Source organism: Amblyomma americanum, chromosome 4 (genome assembly GCF_052857255.1).
Source record: "Amblyomma americanum isolate KBUSLIRL-KWMA chromosome 4, ASM5285725v1, whole genome shotgun sequence".
Taxonomy (NCBI): Eukaryota; Metazoa; Arthropoda; class Arachnida; order Ixodida; family Ixodidae; genus Amblyomma; species Amblyomma americanum.
The window spans coordinates 208,082,765-208,105,649 of record NC_135500.1 but is presented as its reverse complement, the minus strand read 5'-3'; the positions used below and the strand labels follow the sequence as shown (position 1 = coordinate 208,105,649).

Here is a 22,885-nt window from a genome sequence, read left to right as displayed (position 1 = left end):
TCTGGCAACTTAGCCCCTATCCTCAACCTATAGCTCTCACGAGGGGCCCCTAAGTTTGGGTCCCATATTCTAAAACTCTTCACCGAGAGGTTTCTTGCTTCCGGTGCATACAGCTGAGCGCACGATGCTGTGCGTCTATCCCACGGTTGTCACATGCGTTCGTTCGTGGCATACGAACGCAACAGGGGCAGCTTTCTTTTATTTGTAGCCGCTGCGGTGGCTGAGTGGTTATGGCTCTCGGCTGCTGGTGCGAAAGACGCGGGTTTGATCCCGGCCGCGGCGGTCGAATTTCGATGGAGGCGAAATTCTAGAGGCCCGTGTGCTGTGCGATGTCAGTGCACGTTAAAGAACCCCAGGTGGTCGAAATTCCCGGAGCCCTTCACTACGGCGTCTCTCATAGCCTGAGTCGCTTTGGGACGTTAAACCACCATAGACCAAACCACAAACCATATTTTATTTGTCATTATTTCTCAGTTGTTGCCACTCAATAACCACGCTGCCGGTCCGTGTCTCAGGTCAGGCGCCCATCCCTGGTTCCCCTCCTTCCGGTTTCTCGTCGTCTGGCCCCCCTGGTTCGGATTCTTCCTCTTGATCGCCTAGCGCCGCATGATCGGTCGCTTCTTTATCGGATGGTCCCGATTTATCGGTTGGTTTCGTTTCATCGGTTGGTCCACTTTCACCTGTTACGTTATCACCGCTATCGCCCGCTCCGTCGTTGGGTGTCTTGTCTCCGTCTGGGGTTTCTCCCGTTGGTTCTCCCGTTGGTTCTCCCGTTGGTTCTCCTGTTGGTTCTCCATCTGGTTCTCCCGTTGGTTGCTCTCCCGTTGGTTGCTCTCCCGTTGGTTGCTCTCCCGTTGGTTGCTCTTCCGTTGGTTGCTCTCCCGTTGGTTGCTCTTCCGTTGGTTCCTCTCCCGTTGGTTGCTCTCCCGTTGGTTGCTCTTCCGTCGGTTGCTCTCCCGTTGGTTGCTCTCCCGTTGGTTCTCCTTTTGTCGGTCCGCCGTCACCCGTAACCGTATCTGAACCCGTCATCCCAGTCGTGGTGTCGGCTGGAGGACCGGCTGGACCGGCTGGACCTGCATGGAAAACAACGGTGCAGCCAGACGCATTTTCGCCTGCTGCAAACACGAGGGCCAGTTTGAGCCGAAAAATAAAAAGACAGTGTGGCGTTCGAAATCGATGGCAATACTCTGGCGCCTGACAAATCTGGAATGTCCAAGCTTACTGTCCTCTCTTAGGACTGACGTGACGGCATTGCGAAAGACAGGGTCTGTGCGTAAAATGCAGCCTTGAAAGGTTTCTAGCCCAGCAGCGCAACGGCAAAGGAAGAGAAGGAAGAGACAGCGCTCCCGAACAAAAGTAGTCTATAGACTTCTCATAGCCTCTATTGCCTTCATATAGATATTTATTTTTGTCTCTTCATAGTCTATAGACTGTCTATAGACAAAAGTCTACTAAAAATGTATGGCCATAAATATTTAGATTGTTTATAGACAGTCTATAGGATTTGTATTGTCTGTAGACTGTTCTCTAGGGTTTGCCTATAGACAGTCTATAGACTCCCCAGACAGAGGTTTATGGACAGTCTAAAGACTGTCAAATTTTTTTTAAGGGCTGTGTCTCGTTCCTTCTCTTCCTTTGGCCTCGTGCCGTTGCGCTGTTCACTACAAATCTTCACTAACGTGCCCACCAATTCATATTGTACAGCCTTCAAAGGTTTACAGACACAGGAGGACGAAGGTTTTATTTTTTTCACATTCCTGGATGTTCGGAACAGCCGCATGCTGTGCCAGAGCTTATGCATCAGCTTTACTGCAGCAAAAAGGCAAATATCGAAGCAGAGTGCACCCTGTTTAGTCTTAGCCTATCTCTCACTCTGAACGGCCCGCCTTATCAGCACTTAGTGCATGCACGGCAACGGATAAAATTGCGCAAAAATGTACTGCGGTTCGTTGAAAAGTCCACTTCACATTTTCTTTTACTGCGCGTAACGTGCAAAGTGCGAGGAACTGGGTCAGTACAAATTACTCGGAGGTAACGTCTAAACACCCGACCGGAGAGTGTGGTATTTATTTCATTTACACGGCGATAAAACCATATCGTCGGAAATTTTCTCAATGCCGTACAATTGGTGGTCAACCAGTGCTGAGATACACAAGTTCGGAGCTAGGTACAAAAAAAAAAAAAACGTACTGAAATCTTTAACGTGCTCCTGCCAGGTTTGCACAAATATTTTCCAAGCTGAACCGCGCAGAATACACATTTCTTTAATTCTCGTTTTTGACCACAAATTTGGCTGCCCCTTGCAGTTCATTGCAGCGTAACAGCAAACAAGCATAATTTGCCAGTAACACACAAAAGTGAGCACACTCGTCTTGAGCGCTCGAGTGGTGCTCTGCGGAGGAAAACGAATGAAAGTTTAAAACATGTACTGAGTTTCAGAGATAAATATCCAGGGAGGCACGTGATCGCTGATTACGTGTGGCAGTGCGACAGCATCTTTATGCGTCCACCAACCAGCTTGTGATACGGGGCCAACCCGCTCCCACAAACGCCCTGGCATTGCTTGGTTCAACCCCCACTGACTCACATTACGACTAAAGCTTGTTTCACATGGTGCGACGGGAACGAAAAATTACGGCCCGGTCGCACTGCCGTTGCAACGGTAATCGCAGCCGCCGTTTCACATGCCAACGATTTCTGTCGGTGCCGTCGGCACCCTAGCGTCGGTGCGGCCTTTCAGTGGACGAAAATTCTTCGGCTGCAATAAATGTCAAACATCGTGGCAGGTGTTGATTTCGTAATCATGAGTAATAATATTGAGCCGTGATGTATTATTAAGTTCAATAAGACGTTTTCGAGAGTTTCCTGTCATGTCGCTGAACTCCTATTGGCTGACTACTGTGGCCATCGCTGCGACCGCACCGACGCTGCGACAGTGCGACCAACTTGTTGAAAGTCTGTCGCAGTGGCCCTGCGACGAGAACGACGCGCATTTCTGTCGCACAGCGGCAGAAATCGCACTGCGCTGCGGCAACAATCGCATCATGTGAAACGGCCTTAACAGTTCTGTGCTACATTTCACGGAGATTCGAACACAACCAGCCCCGCACTTGTGCGACAGTTTGAGGAATCACAGCCTGTGATCCGAAACCGCGTCACTGAGCAAGCCGGTGCGTCATTCTAGGGGTGTGTGTGTGTATTATATATATATATATATATATATATATATATATATATATATATATATATATATATATATATATATATATATATATATATATATATATATATATATTAAACCCACCAGATTCGTGAAACACATGAGAGCACAAAAATGGCAGCACGGACGAGTAAGGGTTCGAGCAGCACACGAACCCTTACTCGTCCGTGCTGCCATTTTGCAAGCCAAGTTGCAAGTACTTCAAAACCACCAGAAATTGAAAAACACAACAGGATTTATGGTTTATGAGGGTTTAACGTCCCAAAGCGACTCAGGCCTCCATCGAACACAACAGGATTTAATTCACGATGTTTCGGCTGGAGGACCAGCCTTTTTCGAGCCGGAACGTCGTGAATTAAATCCTATTATGTTTTTCAATTTCTGGTGACTACATTGATCATCAGCTGCCAAGCAATCACTTTTGGAATATGTGTGTGTGTGTCCCTAGAATGTACACACGCACGCACACATTGTGTGTGTGTACATTCTAGGGACACACACACACACACACACACACACACACACACACACACACACACACACACACACACATATATATATATATATATATATATATATATATATATATATATATATATATATATATATATATATATATATATATATATATATATATATATATATATATATATATATATATATATATATATATATATATATATATATATATATATGAGACAGAGAGAGAGATTGAGAGGGTGGGGGGAGATCTTTAGCCGGTCGTTAGTAATAGCCATATCAGTTCTTATAATTTCGAAAACGCGATTACCCTCGCCACTGTGGCTCGACAAAATTTGGCTGAATCGCGCGAAAATACATGTGCGAAAGCACCCTCTCCAGTGCACCTAACTAGTCAAAAAAGCCAAATTTTGTCGTGCCACAGTGCCAAGGGTAATCGCGTTTTAGGAATTATAAAAACTGATATGGCTATTACTAACGACCGGTTACAAATTTCGAATTGCAACTAGGCGCCTAATTCTACTAGTTAAAACGTTAATTATTAAAAATAGGTTACCAGCTTACTACTTAAGACGATTCACCGGTTTTCAGGTGTCCGCCAACACTGGTAATACTATGCCGCAAAAGCAATATTTTACCCCAAAAACCTATTTTTTTAATTTTTGGAAGTGTTCACTGAAACACCCGGTGTGTGTGTGTGTGTGTGTGTGTGTGTGTGTGTGTGTGTGTGTGTGTGTGTGTGTGTGTGTGTGTGTGTGTGTGTGTGTGTGTGCGTGTGCGTGTGCGTGTGCGTGCGTGCGTGTGCGTGTGTGCGTGCGTGTGTCACAGAATAGAATTACAATAAAATGCATTTAGTGACCGAGGCCGTTACCATTCAGAAGTTTCATGCTAAGTAACATCCGTTTATTGGAATGACTTATAATCCATGTTTCTTTCCAATAAACGGCAGTTGAAGACTGGCGTCTGTGCTGTGCGTATGTGCTCTCTTGTCGCTTGTGTCCAAATAAGCGCTATCAAATATGATTTCGAATGCTTTCCAACTAGCCCAAGTTTCCGCCTTAATAAGTAGTTTCTTTTTCCTAAACGTCCTGTAAACCGCATGAAAAGGGTAAACTGCTCGAAAGGCTTAAGACAATAGAAAGGAACACACACGACACTAACGCAGACTGTCAACTTTGACCGTCGAAGTTGGCACTCTGCGTTAGTAAGTGTCGCGTGTGTTCCTCTCTCTTGCCGTAACCATTCAGTTTAGTTTACTCTTTTCAATCAGTATGAACAAGCTATAGCCCGACAAATCTTATTGGAAACCGCATATCGATTATGCAGTAAATAATGCTAATCACACTCTTGGCAACCATCGAACAAGCTTTTCACTTTGTCCTAGCTCACTAAAGCTCATTAAAAGCTCGATTCATGCGAAACAGGAATAGCGTCGAATAGTTTATCACCGATTTTGAAGTCCCTCAACTCGCTTCACACTGTCGAATGATCATCAGTGTAACTCCAACGAAGGCCAGCCTATCACTGCCCCTTCTCTCGCAACGTAGGCAACGCGCATGTTTATTTCGTAATGTTTTTGGCCCTTGCAGAGAAAGAGCAGAAGACCGGGAAAGGGCGGGCAATAGAACTCGAGGCAGCGAACAAGGCCCCTTTCTTTTTAAAGGACCACAAATCCATTCGCTCCCTTCCTCCTCCTCTCCTTTCTTGTTTGCTTTGCTTGTAAAGCGGAACCCAGCACCTTTCGGAGGGCCGACCCGTTAGAGTCCCCGCGCAGTCCTGTTAGCAATTAAAGTAGCCCAGCCATTTTCATGGCGCAGTTCCAAACAGATCGACACCACCACCACCACCACCACCACCACCACCACCACCATCATCATTATCATCATAATCGTCATCATAATCATCATCCTGACTACACCCACTGCAGGGCGAAGACCTCTCCCATCTCTCTCCAATTAACCCTGTCCTTTACCAGCTGCGCCCACCCTGTGCCTGCAAACTTCTTAATCTCAACCGCCCACCTAACCTTCTGCCGCCACTATGCTGCGCTTGCCTTCTCTTGGAATCCATAGGGTGTGAATTTCATCACGTTGCACTAAACGTTCTCTTGACTTGTTCATACCCAGCGTTTCTGCCAATTGAAATCTCCTTCCTCGCGTTATTGCTGAAATATCACGGATGACGTCACTTCTCGCACAGCCGTGACTGACCTTTTTTTTTTTTTCGTAAACTGTCTGACTCTCTACTCTATTCTTGTCACAGATGGTTAGCACGTTTTCCTTTTTTTTTTTTTCGAAAGGTTTCGCTGCTCGTTTGGTGTTGCTGATTTGATAGCCTCGCAGCTGTCACTTCTACCTATTCTGTTATTTTCCGTAATTGCTTATTTACTGCGTTGTATTTGCTGTTCCGTTTGAAACTGCATGATGCTGTTGCAGCTCGCAATACAAACAGCTTATATTACCTTCGCACATTCTGCCGCAATAAAGCCATTTAGTTCTGTTTTCTAAATTTTTGATCTGCTTTCTTTGCGTGTATTGATGTAAACCACTCCTCTCTCAGGATCTCTGTTATACCATTCGGTCATGATGATATATAAATAAATAAAAACAAACTAAATATCGCTAGTCACACCAAAAAAAAACAAAACAAAGCCGATGGATCCTCTAGCTGTGACAGCACTCCGGGCCTTGCGGCCAAGCTGCCCGTACGACCTTACCTCCTGGTCCTGCTGAATCAGATTTATTTTCGGCTCCTGCCGTCGTCGTAATGTCGCCAGACTTTGAAAAAGCGAAGAATGCCCCTGAAATGCAAGGAGTAATCGAGAGGTCAGCTTTGCGCTCTTTTGTCGGTCACCTTTTCAACACGTCTGTTTGCACTCATACAGTTTCCGATCGTGGCAGCGTTGCCCACACTCTTGTTGTCTACGCAACCACGCGACAGCTGTGCTTTTAACGCGGAGATTTAGCTCGCCATCGGCTACGCGACTTTTTCTTTGTCCAAACAGCTGCGGCAAATGCCGCCTGTTTTCGCCACACAATTCGCGGCAGCTATCGAATGAAATGACGTGCGGCTCATTTCTACAACACGAAACTCCAGAGAATTGTAAAATTTTAACAGCTTGAATATTTGAAATCCAACATGTAGTTGCGTAGTGCAAACAGGTACTGCTGTTTGTTTTAGAGCGTTTAAAGCTGACAAACCTTTGGTCGTGCCCTGAAACATATAAAGCTTCAGAAAGCACCCGTCGGGCCGTAGCCCATCTACCAGTGTGACACCGGGTGTTGCACCTAAGATGTTTTGCGATTTTTTGAAGATAGGTTTTTTTATGTATATAAGAGCGATTTAAAAGCATTGTCAGCGATGCAGTGCAACAGAATACATCTAGGATGTACTAACTAGCAGGGTCATTAACAAATATTGAATAGTTAGCTTTTCAACTACTGTTAGGCTCCTTAATTATGGATAGGCATGTGGCCCATCGTGAGTAATATCCATATCAAGTTTTATAATTTCGAAAACGCAGTTACCCTCGGCGCTGTGGCTCAACGAATTTGTCTGCATCGCGCCAAAATGCATGTGCTTTCGAGACTGAGCGTGCAGGCGAAGCAACCTGTGCAGTGCATGTAACTCATCGAAATAGCCAAAATTTGTTGGGCCACAGCGACCAAGGGTAGCTGCCTTTTTTGGAAATTGTTAACACAGATATGGATATTACTTACAGTGGGCTGGGTACACTCCTCTCAATAAATAAGGAGACTAACGGTAATAGTTAAGTTAAATACTCCATATTAGTTAACCAGCCTAGTTTGCACGTCTTGGCTGTATTCTGATGGGCGACAGCACTGATAATGCTATGCCGAAAAGAGCACTGTTCGATCTCAAAAATCCTATTTTAAAAAGTTGCAGAACATCTTCGGTGAACACCCGTTATGCAATGCATTTATGGAGAAAGTTTACAGGCGCCTGAAGGCTATTGTCATTACAGAGATTCAAATACAACATCAACCGCTTGAAATTTTGCTGCCTTGAGCACAATTTTGAGAACCACCGAACCTTAAAGGGGATACTTACAACAGTGGAGACACCAAGCTGTCGTGTGTTCTTACACACAGAAAACCTCACACTTACACCCGGCAGACAATTTCTAATTGATTTTCTTCTCCCACGCAGTTTCAGTTTCGGCAGCCGAACATCGGCTGTGACGTCACGATTTGGAATGATCACGTGAGCATCAGCGTGTACTCACCCACTCCAAGGAGCGCGAAAGCGGCCACGAGGACCACCGCCACTATGGGCGCCGACGAAGCAGCGGCGTCTCCAGCTCCTCTGCGAGTGAGAAAGGCGCGGCGTATTTCGCACTTTCCGTCTGAACCCGTGATAGAGAGCAACGGTCTTCGTTAGCAAGCTAGCGCTACCTGCAGCCAAAAGAACCCGTAGTGCAGAGCTCCCTATGTGAACGGCATTCCCGGAGAGACTGGGTGCACTCTACGTGAGGCCACTCTAGTATGGTCCGTCGTCTCAATTCATAATCAGCCTGCGGACAAGGCGTCGCGTGATGCCTCATTTCTGGAGGTCAGCGCCTGACACGAGCACGCAGAAAGGTCACGCGCATGCCTAATCTGCGCACTACTGCTTGCAGGTGACGATAAGGGGATTAGACATGCACGCGGTCTTTCTCCTTGCTATGTTAACCAGCATGGCAAGGCAGGAGCGGACCTCCTGCACCGGGAGCGGGAAGAGACGCCTGGTCCGTGGCCCAACGGTCCGTCGTCTGCGTAACGCTTAAAAGAACTTGGGCGAGGTTTTCCACCGGCGTAGGTCAGCAGCTGCAGCCGACAGAACACCGCCAACAAGTTGGCGAAGTGCGAACCGTGAAGTGCATCACGTTGCAGCTAGGGTAGTTGTCATGTACGATGCTATAGGCCCCGTATGAAAGCTCCCGGTAGATGAAAATTAATCCGCAGCCCTCGGCACCTCAATCTCAGCTTTTTTTTTCACTTCCTCCTCCAACCCTTCTTTCATGGCGCGGCTCAAAAGCCCACTGAGAGTACGATCTTTGAAAACCCGGCGCTCTTTTGTTCGCTAGTCCAGACTGCATGCTACATGGCAAGTCGGCACTGGCACTTCACGACCTAATTCACAATGACTGCACTCGCCGACCTCAAGCCTGCAAAGCAAGCCTATTGTCTAAACTATGCGGAAGTATTATGCAGAACTATGCGGAAGTGACTCGTCGATGTTCCTCTTTGTGGTATAGTGCATCTGCTGTCCGCTTGTCGCCCTCGCTACTAGCTGTTATACGAGATGACCGATCCAGTGATTGCGACTTCTTTCCTGTCCATTATCGAAAAAAAAAATTCGCAGTCAATCTCGTCGCCGTGAGATTTCAGCATGAAACGCGTTCCAGGAAAGCAGTAGCGGATTCTACGACGCCTCGTAGATTATGGTAGCTGCACTCGAGTCTTGGAGCCTCCGTCAGCAGATAATTACTCATAGTCAGCGACAGCGCGCGCGGCTACCTTCGCAGTTTCTGGTGTGCAAAGACACGCGTGACCAGCGCCGGTCCATTAAGAACGATGGAGGCGTCAGCGCGCGCTACAGAACCAATTTTTCTTAGCGTAAGGCGAGTTACACACGTTGTCTAAGGCAGCAGGAAGTGAAGCCCATCCTTCTGCTTCGCCATCGGCTCGAATTAATCCCTCTCGGAGCCGTTGCTCCCCGTTTATTAAGGCGGAAGCCTTTAAAGGCTCATACTTGAGGCCATGACCTTGTCCGGTCTCCAGTCATGCTACAGCGATGACGTTATCAGCGGTGTAGTATTAAGGCGAAGGCCTTTAATGAATCATCGTTGTCAGTCCGTCCGTCCACGAAATCTGTCACACTATAGCCGTCAATCAAATGACGTGAACTCGATAAGAAGAAAATCCTTGTGCACGGCGGGATTCGAACCACCGTGCTTCCGTTCCTCAGCCGAGCGTGTAACGACTACGCTACTTTCTGCCAACGCATCTGTAGTTCCCCTTGGCAACATTATTTTTGTTTCTATCTCTCTGCCCACACTAATATATGTTTAGCGTAAGGACGCTGGAGAATGTTTGCGGAAAGGCGTCGAATCAGATGGATGCCTCCCAAACCCTCTCCAGCGTCTCCCGCATTTAAGATTCACAAACAATTGTGTGCCCCCGCCGCGGTGGCTCAGTGGTTAGGGCGCTCGACTACTGATCCGGAGTTCCCGGGTTCGAACCCGACCGCGGCGGCTGCGTTTTTATGGAGGCAACACGCTAAGGCGCCCGTGTGCTCTGCGATGTCAGTGCACGTTAAAGATCCCCAGGTGGTCGAAATTATTCCGGAGCCCTCCACTACGGCACCTCTCTCTTCCTTTGTTCTTTCACTCCCTCCTCTATCCCTTCTCCTACGGCGCTGTTCAGGTGTCCAACGATATATGAGACAGATACTGCGCCATTTCCTCCCCCCCCCCAAAACCAATTATTATTATTATTAAACAATTGTGTACTTAGCATCTTAGCCACACCTCAGTGACACAAGCAGCAACACCGCGCTAAAGGCTTTCACCTCACCGCACTTAAAATCAACAAGGTGCTTCCCTGAATTTTTTTCTTTTCAGCGTGACTGTTCGCCAGCGTAACGCAGCACGGATGGGGGGAGGAGACCCTCGAATGGCGCGAGCGCCCCCGGACGACCAGATAGCGCCATATACGAATGGTCGCTGAAAGGAATGCCTGGACGATTGTTAATTGGTTTGATCATAGAAGGTTGTGGCCAAGTACTACACCAGGGTGGACAAATCCTGCTGTGGTGAGAGAGTGCGTTGTAGGTTCTGGTCACCGAGATCAGGCCGTACTCCAGGCCTGGTTATGCAATTCCATCGACACGCGGATTTTTTTATAACCCGGTGGAGAATCGCGTGGCACCGGGATTCGAGCCCCGGTCCTCTTGCCCGCGGGGCGGATGCTCTACCTCTACGCCATCGCTGGACGATTGTGCCACTCGTTAATGCGTTAATCCGGCGCAGCTGTTGCAAGTGTGCGAATATTCGATGTTTTCGAATAATGAACCGAATTTGCTGCTATTCGGTTCTCTGAGCGAATCAGATAGTGCATGCCCAAAACAAAATTGTTCGAAACGGATCAAATACATTCTGAAGTTTCGGAATAGTTCTCGAAAACTGAGAAAGGGGGGGGGGGGGGAAGGCACTTTAGAGCCGCCTTAGACGCCTCAGCGGTTCTTCTTGCCACGCAGACCCGGACACTGACTTCTCTTTCACAACCACAATCATTATGCGAAAGACCATATGGCATACATACGAAGTCCCGCTTTAACCAGGCTTTACTAGGAATACAGCGATGGGTATACGCTTCGTAGTAGCTTGAGAGGCGGCGCTTGTGACGTTTGTCGTCGTCTGCTCCCTGTTTACATGAGGGTGAGGAGGAAGACTGGCCGACGGCTAGTGCGCTTGGCGCGTTGCTCGTGGTTGCTGCGATCACAGCGCTCGCGCTTGCTGGCGCCATCTATGGACGCCTTTTGTAACAGCCACCTTTTCTGCCAATCCAGATTTTTCTGTCACAAGTGTCGTTACAAAATCGACAAGTGTCAAAAAAACAGGGCTCGCTCTTACGCCTTACAGTGCGCTGCCGAGATCAGTGTGGGCGGGAAGGAGGGTTCAAAGTCGGGACGCGGTGCATTCGTGTGACGGCTTTTGCAGTGTGCTTACACATAGCCTTCAAGATTGGGCGACGTGGCAGGGTTCAGCCACAACCCCTGCCTTCACGGCCAGTCCCTTAAACCAAGGCCCATGGCATGGCTCATAATACTCGTGTCTCTCATCAAATGAGATGCAACGCATGTTCGCTCCCGTCATCAGTAGCAAAATGTAGTTTTCCTTTACGTATCATACGGCGGCCACGTGACTAATGTGCTCACTTTGAGTTGGATCATGGATGCCTGCTAATGAAGATAAGTTTTTTTTCTCGAGAGCTAAAGCTTTAACTTCAGGACACGGCGTCTTCGTTAATTATCCGTTTTTTCGCGTGAATATACTGTACGAATATTCGTGCAAGTAGCGAATAGTCATGCAAATTCGATTCGGCTAGGATAGAGTGCCACTCTACCATCCCTGGTTGTAAGCTTCTGTGATCATTACAACTTGGAGATTTGTGAATTTGCTATTTCTCCTCGTCTTCCTTTCGAAACGTGATCACGGTAACGTCAAGGCGCTGGTTGCATGATGGTCAGCCGGATGAACAGCCGTGCTACTCACCTATGTCCCCGGGTACTATCAACAGCTACACTATGAAATGCGCTTGCGATGGTGTGGAGCAAAAGCACACCTGACCGACTCTAGAGAAACTCCGATCACTAGAACACAAGAGGCAGACCAGTATTCGACAGCATTCAAAAGAGTATTACAGAGCCAAACAACATCGTTTGGCCGCAAGCATCGAGCACACTCTTTCGTACAGCAGGGTCGGCAGCCTTAAGTATAGTGCACGATTTTATCGAACTTCTGCCTAAAAATGTAAAGTGCTCGCAGAATTACTACAGGTTGCCGTACAAGCCACTAAGACTAGCGGAAAATTGGTGACACGCAAGCGTTTAAGTCTACGAGTAGCAGTCAGGCTTCTCCATTGTGATGCTGCGTTCTATATTCCTGTTTCTTTTTGTTGGTGATGTTAAACGTCCTCGCCTGATAAACTTTTGCATTCGCTGTGAACCCGACACGACTGTTTTTAGGTTTTTGATGCCACCGCTTGAAACGCTCGGACAATTCCGCGTGACAACACTCTTGGTTTGCGACTTCATTACCCACGCAACCAGCTTCACAAGGCGGCTGTAGAAAGCATGTAGCTTTGCGCACACATAAAAGTGTTTTATACGAGAGGAAGCACTCCGTATTTCAGGCGCCGCGGTTGTAGAAACCTTATCGAGCGACCACGGCGGCTCGAGCGGCCAGAACGAAGTGATTCAGTCTCCGGATTAAGAGTTCTGTCCCACCGGTAACGCGACCCCACCAACTGACCAATGACGGCACGGCAGAGAACTACGCGGCAAAAAAAGAGATCGTGCGGGAAAACTTTTGAACGTTGCCCTTAGGGCTAAATTGCGGGCTCGCCACTCTTCGCACACTATTGCGAAGACAATCACGCTTTCGGCGCTTGATGCTCTTTCGAAAAGGGTTATGTGAAAAATGTGAAGGGCACCAGTGCCCACGGTACTTACTCTCCTCCACTCGCCGCTGAAGGTTCGAAGTAGATAAACACACAAAATAAGCGACGTGCTCATCATTTGAGACATTTAGCCTAGCGTAATACCGCTTTACCGGACGCCGCCATCGCACGGGCTACGACTGCGTGTGCATAGCCAATACACCGGTATGCTAGCACGTATCCGCTAGGCTAAAGGTAGAGAGGTTTAGCATACCGGAGACGTACTAACGGAGACGTACACCGGTTTTACGTTCGGGCTCTGCGCATGCGCACTGGCAAGCGTGCATCCGGGTAGGACCACTGAGCGTGCGCAGTAGGCGTATACGTAAAACCGGTATACATCGTCCTCCTGCTTCCTCTGCCCCCCCACCTCACTTGGTTCCTTCATGAACCGATAAAGTTGTTACCTACCTACCTTCCCCCAATACGTCTCCGGTATACTAAATCTCCCTATTCTCTGCTGTCACATATGCCGCAGTCGAAATGCTAAACTTATCCTCAACCGTAAAGCGTCCAAGTACTAGGAATCTTGCAGCGCTGTCTCGCATACCGCTCACATTCAATGTCAGGCAAAATGTACATACCATCGGCCTATCGCGGACGAAGTAGAGTGCGCTAACAATAGTAACTGACACCCCCCTCCAAGTTCTGAACACTGCCGCACTCAAGGAAGTTGTATACACAGATTGCCGCATTGCATACGGGCGCCGTGTTGAGACCGGCTGAGGGCGTCGGTGCGCCGGCAGCGTCGCTCTCGTCATCGTCGCCAGGTAACAGAGTGCTCATAAAATGGGAAAAAAATGTATCAGGGCCTGTAGAGATACAGCGGGGGCTTAGACAAGGATGTCCTCTGTCCCCTTTGTTGTTCATGTTGTACCTGCAAGGTTTGGAAGCCAAGCTAGAGGGGAGTGGACTAGGCTTCAACCTATCTTTTTTCAAGCAAGGGGAATTGATTAAACAGACATTACCGGGACTAATATACGCGGACGATATAGTGATAATGGCTGACAACAAGGAAGACCTGCAGAAGTTGTTAGACATATGCAGTACAGAGGGAGATAGATTAGGCTTCAAGTATAGTAAGGAAAAATCTGCAGTCATGATATTTAATGAAGAGGGCGGCGAGCATAGAAAGTAGTGAATGAGTACAAGTATCTTGGGGTGTGGATAAATAACAGTGTTGAGTATCTGACAGAGCATGAAAAATATGTAATGAATAAAGCTAGTAGGAATGCAGCTGTCATGAAAAATAGGGCACTGTGGAATTACAATAGGTATGAGGTGGTAAGAGGGATCTGGAAAGGGGTGATGGTTCCTAGCCTGACCTTCGGGAATGCGGTCCTGTGTATGAGGCCAGATGTTCAAGCAAGGCTGGAAATTAGGCAACGGGGAGTAGGGAGGTTAGCTTTGGGAGCACATGGCAATACACCAAATCAGGGGGTACAGGGAGATATGGGATGGGCGTCTTTCGAGAGCAGAGAGGCTAGCAGTAAGATAGCATTTGAGGAACGATTGAGAAGGATGGAGGAAAAGCGGTGGGCTAGGAAAGTTTTCAGATACCTGTATATAAAGAATGTTGACACGAAATGGAGAAAGCGAACTAGAAAATTGACAAGCAAATATCTGGACAGCAGTAAGGGGGCAAATCAGCATTTATCGGTTAAGAAAAAGGTTAAAGGAACAGAGAGAGCTTTGTGGAAAACAGGGATGCTGACGAAATCGGCACTGGAAACATACCGGACCTTTAAACAGGAAATTGTCAAAGAAAATATCTATGATAATTGTAGGGGAAGTTCTTTGTTGTTTGAGGCCAGGACTGGAGTTTTGCGGACTAAGACGTATAGATTCAGGTACCAGGAGATAGACACTTTGTGCATTGCGTGCGGAGAGGAGGAGGAAACGGCTGAACACTTGATACTTCTCTGTAAAGGGCTTCACCCTACAGTGGAAGGCAGCGGGGCTGACTTCCCCAAGGCATTGGGGTTTAGGGATAGTGAAGGGAAAGTGGATTTTAAGAGGTTAGAAGTAACCAAGCGAAGGTTATCTGATTGGTGGCTAAAAGCAAGACAGGAGTAAAATTCCACAAGACATGGCTAGGTGGCTTGAGCCACCGCCCGATGTAAAGGGTTCAGCCGTATCCATCCATCCAGCGGTTCGGGACTCGGAGGCGGGCCCAGTTACTTATGTCCCCGCCTCTTATAAGCGCAACAAAAACGCAAATACAAAGCCTTTTTCCTTACTCGACGACGCTGCTGTCGATGCGTCTCCGGCTGTTGACGCATCTGAAAGAGGCGAAAAAAGTGGCGGGCGTTTATTAAACCGAGTAGACCTCTCTGCCATCGGCGGAGTAAGCGAAGCCGCCGCGGGACTGGCTGAAAGGCACTCCACTCGTTGGTCGACTCCTCCTACCTTCAGCGTTGAGTTCAAAAAAGAAGCGGGAGCCGGGACGTTTAATCCGATTTAGTTTAGGGAAATCGACCGCACAGGACAATCGTTCGAAGTTTCCAACACTGCTCGGAACGTGTAGATCGAGTGAGTTCCCGCGGAGAAAAGATGAGTTCAGATCACTCTTTAGTGAATCTTTTACGTGTCAGCAAAAAGACGCGGGTTCGATGCAAGTGACATTAAACATATGCATAGTTGGCAAAGCTAACTCCGGACCACGACGTGCTTCGGGAATAAACGGGAAACATTTCTTGAGGCTCGTTTAGGCAACACCTCGCGCATGTAGCGGGTCTATAGGGGAAAGCCCCGACGCTTTGGAAGCCCGCCGCTCTTGGCGTCCTGTCGCACAATTATCTGCATTAAAAACGATGCGTAGCTTCACCAGAACACTCATCAAGCATTCACACCGTAGCAGCACTGAAATATGAAGTATATATAACGAGGTTTCGTGCCGAATCGAGAATGTTTACGGCATCTGACAGAAGCGAGTTTCCTTGAACCAAAGCATCGCTCGTTTCTGCAGAGTGTTCTACTTCGGAAGGTCGTTTCTTTGAAGCAGATGTACCGAAATGAGGATGGCAGCTCCGAAGGGCGTAATATAATTTCACTTAGCGATAGAGCTGTGCTTCGGATAAATTGCGACATTTACAAGGCCGTGTCTTCTCATATGCGTGTACGCAAGTGCATGGCTTCGTTAAATGGTACTCATTCAGAACCTTTAATCAGGCATACAGCTTCTTCCCTTACAAAAAGTTCTTTAGACAGTCTACAGACTGTCCATAGACTTTTGTCTATAAAGTCTATAGACAAACCTTAGAGAGCAGTCTACAAGCAATACAAATCCTATAGGCAGTCTATAGACAATCTGTAGATTTATGGCCATACACTTCTAGTAGACTTTTGTCAATAGACATTCTATAGACTATGAAAAGACAAAAATAAATATCTATAGGAAGGCAGTACAGTCTATATGAAGTCTATAGACTGTCTATAGACCATTTTTGTAAGGGTTCCCTGCAGCTCAAAAGGAGAGCTCTTTATTTGCGTTGAGCGCAATAACATAGGGACCTAGTTTGCGTGAGATGTGGGTTACAGGTGATTATATAGTTCCTATTCAGTACATTAGAGAAGAAAATAAACATCCAACTCCTGTCCGTGGAGAGAGTGCGTTGACAGTTGTACTAGTTGGTGAAGCAGGCGTTTCAGTCCTTAGGCAACTTCGGCGGAGTAAACTGCTGCTAGATAGAGTGCAGTAGCCGGCACACTCTAGCAGATACAGTACCAGTTCTTAGAGTGTAGCCATTAAAAAAATATTGAACTCGCAAAATATACCAGATAGAGCAACATTGACGTGTTGGCGCCATTGCGGGTTCGCGGACCATACACTTGGTCGCAATGCCGGGTGCGAACAATCCAGCAAAAAAAGAAAAAGGATTTTCAACCAGATATGAGCCCTGCAGGCAACACACCGGGTGAGGGCTACATATATACAGTTCGCAACATGATGGCATTTAGGCGAATTAGCGCAACCCAACTGCCTGCAATACTTCCATGTAGGAGGACACATCCATGTTCCATCAGACTGGTGTTAGTACCAGGCAACTAGATCACGAAGCAGGGCTAGGGTAAGTTTGTTACAGAGCACACGCATCCCGCACACTTTTGCCATCGACTGGATGTAAGATGACACGTATGACAGCACATAAGATCGATTCATGACTCGCGGGCGCGTTATTTATGGCCTCGCTTGCTATCGCAGGAAATCTAGTGCACAGAACAGACATTGCTCTGGCCTGGACCCTAGGTAGTACCGCCGATATCCAACACCTTGCATAACTCCACCGCTCGGGAGACGTATGGGTCGCCTTAGCGAGAAGGGAACCCCCCTAACTCTTACTACTGCTTCTAATATAACATGGCGCTCTGCGAAAAGAGTGATAGAGACTTCACCGGACTGGGCCCAGAAAATAACCTTTCTGTCTCTCTCTGTTATCAGCTTTCAGCTACTGCGACATCAGCAACGAATAGATTAGCATATTTATTCAATGTACCACTAAAGGCCCTCTAGTCGAGGGTATTAGTTTTACACAGAGGGGGGCATCGGTACACAAGGTAAGAACAAAGGTTCAATACATATGCATAATGATATATTGTACTAGTGAAATCACAAAATAACAACCTGATTATGCCCAATAAAAAAAAACAGAAAGTGCATAAGTAAGGAAACTGCTGGTACAAAGCAAAAATTCCAATCACAACAGGAAATGCGAACGGCGCCGTGTATTCGGCAGCACAATCACGAAAGTGTGTACGTTTTGATTACAACTGGCCCGTGGGCCGGCCAGCCGCAGTAGTAAGAAGGCGACAGCTGAGGCAATTGAGTGTACATGAGCGCCGGTCTGTGTATTGCGCCTCACACCTAATGTTCGACTGTCGGCCGCAACCACAGGCATACCGCCCTTAAAAGCGGCTCATAGATATAATTTCGCGACCTCGGAGGGATGCCTAACGCGAAACGCCCGCAGAATAACCAAGACAACCGGTAACAATCGCTGCTGATAGCAAGCTCGGCACTTGCCAGAGCCTCCGCGCAGCGAAACTCTGGGCGGGCGAGTTCCAGCCTTTTCTCACAAAGAAATGACCCCAGACACGTGGTATTAGGGCGCCTCAAAACGATACGCGTTGAAAAACTAACACGAAATTGCGGCGCTCTAACCATACTATATACTAACCACCGCGCCGAGAACGCCGCCGCGTTCCTGTGGTATACTAGTCGGGTGCCTTTGAGGCCGTTGCGCGTTCGTTGCACGCAGGGCGAGACGTCGAAGACAGGTACTTACCTCCCATTCTTCAGAGGTTAGGCGATGCTAAGAACCAGGAGATGTGCACCTACAAAGCTGAAAGGCCAAGCCTGGGCGGATCCAAGGGGAAGCCTCGCGCGTATCGTGCAGCTCTTCTTTCATCGTGAACCGCCGGACACGCGCTCTGGTGCAAAACTGATGAAAACTGCCGAGAGAGGAATATTCGCTGCACAGAAATTGCGCTGAGCGCACTATTGACTCTGATTACGGAGCATGCAATTAGAAAAATGTTTACCGAGGGCTACGCCGAATACGTATATATATGATGTCAATGTGTTAGTGGGAAGGTGAGGCTGCTTTTATTACCCATTTCGTTTTCCTTCATCTCCGATTGTTTCGTATCTTTAGAGCTATAAAAATTTCATTTGTAGAAATCTTATGCCGCCTTCGCAAACCTTTCTTTTTTTTCAGATCGGCGACTGCTGTATTTTGATCTCAAAGCGTTGATATGTAAACGTTGCGCAGTGAGTGTCTGTCTGCATAGCTGGGGTCCATGTATACCTTTCCTTAATAGACCTCCTGCCTTTGTTCTTCAGGGTTACGTGTATGTGCAGCGCCAACGTCACTTCAGTGTTTAATCCTTTAAAAACCCTCATCGCTCGACCTCTGATGAGATGTCTTGTGCCACCCGTTCCACCATTTCTTTCATATTGTTTGATCCACGCTTGAGAAAAATTTAGCCGCGTCACACGAACCAAGCTTTCTACTTGGATCTGCACAGGTCCGCGGAGTTTGCAAATAAAAGCAACAGAGGTGAAATAAGCGAAGCAAGGAGAAAGTGAGAGGAGGTTTTTTTGGTAATTACTGAATACCACGTTGAAAAGAGAGAGAGAGAAAACACTTTTATGATGAGCAAAGGCTGGAGGGAGGTCCCCATGGGCTGGAGTCCTTTTTCAAGACCTTATCTGCCCTATAGCTATCCGGATGGGGCCGGGCGATTGGGTCACACTGGTCATCCAGTCCAGGGGTGAGCTAGTCATGGCGGCTTCCCACTAGGACGGGGAGTGTTGGGGTAGGATGTTGAGGTAGGAGGTAGGATGCGGGCATTTCCATGTGGAATTGCAGAGGCTGGGTTGTGCGCCGAAAACTGGGCCAATTGGCGGGGCAGCGGGTATTCGCGCTAGAAGACCACCTACTCTCGACGGAGATTTTTGTGAGGTGGTGAGTATGTTCTGCGGGACAGTCGGTAATGTTGGACTATGTGCGAATAGGTGACTCACAGGACGGTTACCATTGTGTGGCACCAGATTCAGCGACATTGTTCTTTATTCATTATTATTTGCCTTCCCTGGTAGAGTGTGCGTGACGTGGATGTACTGTCCCTCACGACGCCACTGTTTTCTGACCACTCAGCGTGGCACATTGCCATGGTGCATCGGAGTGATGTCACGCATGACGTCACTGCTACGTGGTTACGCCAACGACACAGAAACGTGCCCTCAACAACTGTCGCTGTAAACGAGTTACACAGACACAAATTATACCTTACTCTGTTTTTTTGTTCGCTGTTTGAAACACTCTATCGCCGTTTGTTGCTTCCGTCGGCGGTGTTGCTCGTCCGCGTTGATTAAGTGGCTCATCTCTCACTTCACAGTTTGTATGCCCTGAGGCAATAAACATCGCTTCAAAAAAAAAATCGTACGTCCAGTTTCTAGGCCAATGAGGATGCGATCCAAGTGTGCCTACGCCAGGTTCACGTGTGCGTGGTGATTAGCTGCTAAAAACAAACAGCCCGCGTCGTGTCACGGGATCCAAGGAGCTGATTCTGTCAAGGGTGGGAGTATGGACGAGGTCACCCCGAATGAAGGCGAAAATTCTGTGCGTTATTTTGTGTGTGTGTGTGTGTGTATGAGGAGCATAGTTTTTTTCTTTGTTAATTCCACCAAATATGTCAGTATACATAGAGCAGACTGGGAAAGCGCATCCAAAAGCTATGCATAGTATATGCTCGGAGCAGAAATTAAGGTAGGAATTACAAAAGAACTGGATGTTAAGAGAGATGCCGCAGCAGTACTGATCATTTGTATAGATCATAAACGTGGTTACTGCTATCTTGTAATGGCAGATTTTATCCTTTTTACGTTCATGCTTGCTAGGGTACAAGAGAATTAAGGATTAATGGAGCGGGAGGGCGTTTATAGCGAGAACTGTTATCGCTGCGCTTTAGCCACTTAGAGCAGCACTTCGCGATGGAATCTACTGTCATCCAGGATCGTACCGATAATCTACACCCACGGAATGGCAGCTGAGTGAATGAGAGCCGAGTGAAAGTCTTGTTAAGTACAGCAGGCCCCCGCTAAGAGCGCTAGCACTGCATGCAGCTTAAAGCCGCTGAAAATTCTTACTGCAGCGGAGGAGCTGAGCCGCGCCAACGCCGCCGATTGGGTGCGCCCACGGGAGAGGGAGAAATGAGGGCGCGCCGCGAAGCCAATTAGCGGCGCGGAGAACTAGGTCCCGGCAGGGGGCGAGCGTTGCTTGGGAGAGGAGAGAAGCCGGGTGCCGGGGATGGACGGCAGTCGGCCCGAGACAGTCGTACAGGAGATGACACGACAACGAAAACTCGCCGGGGAATTTCCACGCAGCTGCTGCCCTGCATTTGCACCGTGTTGTAGCGGTCGGTCCGCCAGTGTTTAGTTTTCTATGGATTCTGTGCAGAATGGTGGAAGAGCAACGTTGCAGCGACGATGGCTTCTGCATCGGGAAGCTCAACGAGCTATCGAAGCCTGGAGTCCGTAAAGTCTACCGGGAATGCGATCGAACCGAACGCCGCAAGCGGACGAAGACCGAGTATGCACTTGAGAGTCGAGACGCCAGAAAGGGGCCCGTGAAACGCCCAACCGGGAAGTCGCCTGTTTGGTGGTTATAGCTCGGAATTATATGAGTAATACCATTCTCAGCAGACTCCAATTAAGGCGGCCTTCTGAGTGGCCCCTTTTTCGGTAACTTCGTACTCTTGTTTCACACCTTACATTCTTCGGATATGCAGGAAAGCTCGACACTTCCTCTGTAAAGACGGTCACCTGTGCTGTGTATGCGAGTGGCTGGCTTCCTTTCGAGATCTTGCTCCAAGAAAAGGTGATGAGCCTTATTACGACGTAGCACAAAGCGCCGAGGACATCCTGCGGGTGTGACAGCCAGGCGAGCAGGCCCATACCAAAAACTGAACACTGGGAGGCGGCCTGTCCAGCTCACACCTGCAAGACCAGCTGTGGCTGGTGAACCCGTCAAGAGCGGCGGCAAAAGCCAATGGCAGCCCCTGGAATCAGGGTCCACCCAAGTAACCTCGATTTATTCTGCGCATTAAACGTTCTTCTTACTCACTCATGGCTGACCGTGCACTTTACGTAACCTCTCTTCAACTGAGCTTTCGTGATCACGAGGTGGGGTCGGTGGTTTGGACTGCCGGCAGCGGCTCGAGTGGAAAAAGTGTATTTCCCATAGCCACGTTCAGCACATCCGCGTCTGTTAGACCTGCCTGCCTTTATTCGCACTCAGCAAAGTCATTCATTCAACGTGAAAGCGACTATATTAAACGCATAAGAGGCTTATACATCACCTCTCTGGCTTTCCTCTCGATTCCCCTCATAGTCATGTAGCAGGACGTCGTTAGCGTTGGTAGTGCTCATACGATGTGAATTGAAAATTGAGGCTTTTAACGTCCCGAGGCGACGTACGGGTTATGAAGGACGCCGTAGCGGAGGCTTCCGGATAAATTTAGGCAACACCCGGGGTTTTTTTTTCACGTGCTGTAAGTCCATAAAGCACACGGTCAGCTTTAACACGGTAGCGTTGAAGGCCCCGTTACGCGGAAAATCTGGCGTCGGTGTTGTGAGCGAAGAATAGGGTGGCCCAAGCAGCAACACCCGGAGAAGCAACCTAGGCCACGTGACCTTGTGGGGTCATCACAACCTACCCACCGGGTTGTGAAAAAACATTGGCAGGTGGCAGTAAAAATTAATATCTGATCGCGAGAGGTTGCTCGGGAAGAGCGAGCTGCATCGCACAAGCCCCAAAAGATGGCAGCACCTGCCATCGCAGGCCAGTGGCGCATGCCATAACCGCTGCGCCATTGCGCAAGGAATGGTATGAGGACTCCCACGTGAATGTGAGGTTGACAATGACCGATTCCTCATATATGGGCATTAGCGCTATCGTGTCATATCCTTAAGGAGGAGCTTAAGTATCCCGTCCAAATTTTTTTTTTATATTTCGCCTCCATCGAAATGAGACGGGCATTCGAACCCGCGTCCTTGGGCTCAGCAACTGAAGAACGCTATAACCACCGCGCCGGGTTCGAAGCTGTCGTGAGATTAAGTCAAGCTATGGGTAATTGGATAAAAATTTAAACCGTTAAAAGGAGGTTAAGGTAATAATTAACTGAGGACACTCTAAAATAAGCACGGGTCACCCGCTCGTTCCCGTGTGGTGCATTCACCTCTGTGCTCTTTGATATTACCTTGAATTCGCATTTTCGGGAAGAAATCGGGTAACCCAATTTTTCTCAAAATTTCTAGAGGTGCAAAAATTGGATGAAACCGGGATTTTCCCGAATACGAAGAGTCGTATATATCCACTGCTACATCAGGAATCAGCTAGAAGTCGTCATGTGAATGGACATAAGACATGGGGCTTTTGAGCCATTCGCCGGCTCTTTA

The 22,885-nt window shown here is 48.1% G+C and overlaps 1 protein-coding gene across 1 annotated transcript; it reads right to left on the bottom strand.

The window, feature by feature from the left end:
- Positions 1-432: 432 nt before the first annotated feature.
- LOC144127535 (uncharacterized) lies at positions 433-18,325 on the bottom strand. Its single transcript, XM_077660527.1, has 6 exons — positions 18,210-18,325; positions 15,165-15,206; positions 12,938-12,953; positions 7,947-8,026; positions 6,417-6,500; positions 433-1,073 (listed from the first exon to the last, which is right to left on the bottom strand). The coding sequence occupies exons 1-6, from the start codon at positions 18,214-18,216 to the stop codon at positions 517-519; spliced, it is 786 nt and encodes a 261-aa protein (XP_077516653.1). The 5' UTR covers positions 18,217-18,325; the 3' UTR covers positions 433-516.
- Between the last annotated feature and the right edge of the window lie 4,560 nt (positions 18,326-22,885).

Coding starts and splice junctions, on each gene's coding strand:
- LOC144127535 (XM_077660527.1), bottom strand. Junction 6,501..7,946: donor TTTCGCGCTCCTTGGAGTGG/GTGAGTACACGC, acceptor CTTGCATTTCAG/GGGCATTCTTCGCTTTTTCA. Junction 1,074..6,416: donor TGATTCAGCAGGACCAGGAG/GTAAGGTCGTAC, acceptor TTTTCCATGCAG/GTCCAGCCGGTCCAGCCGGT.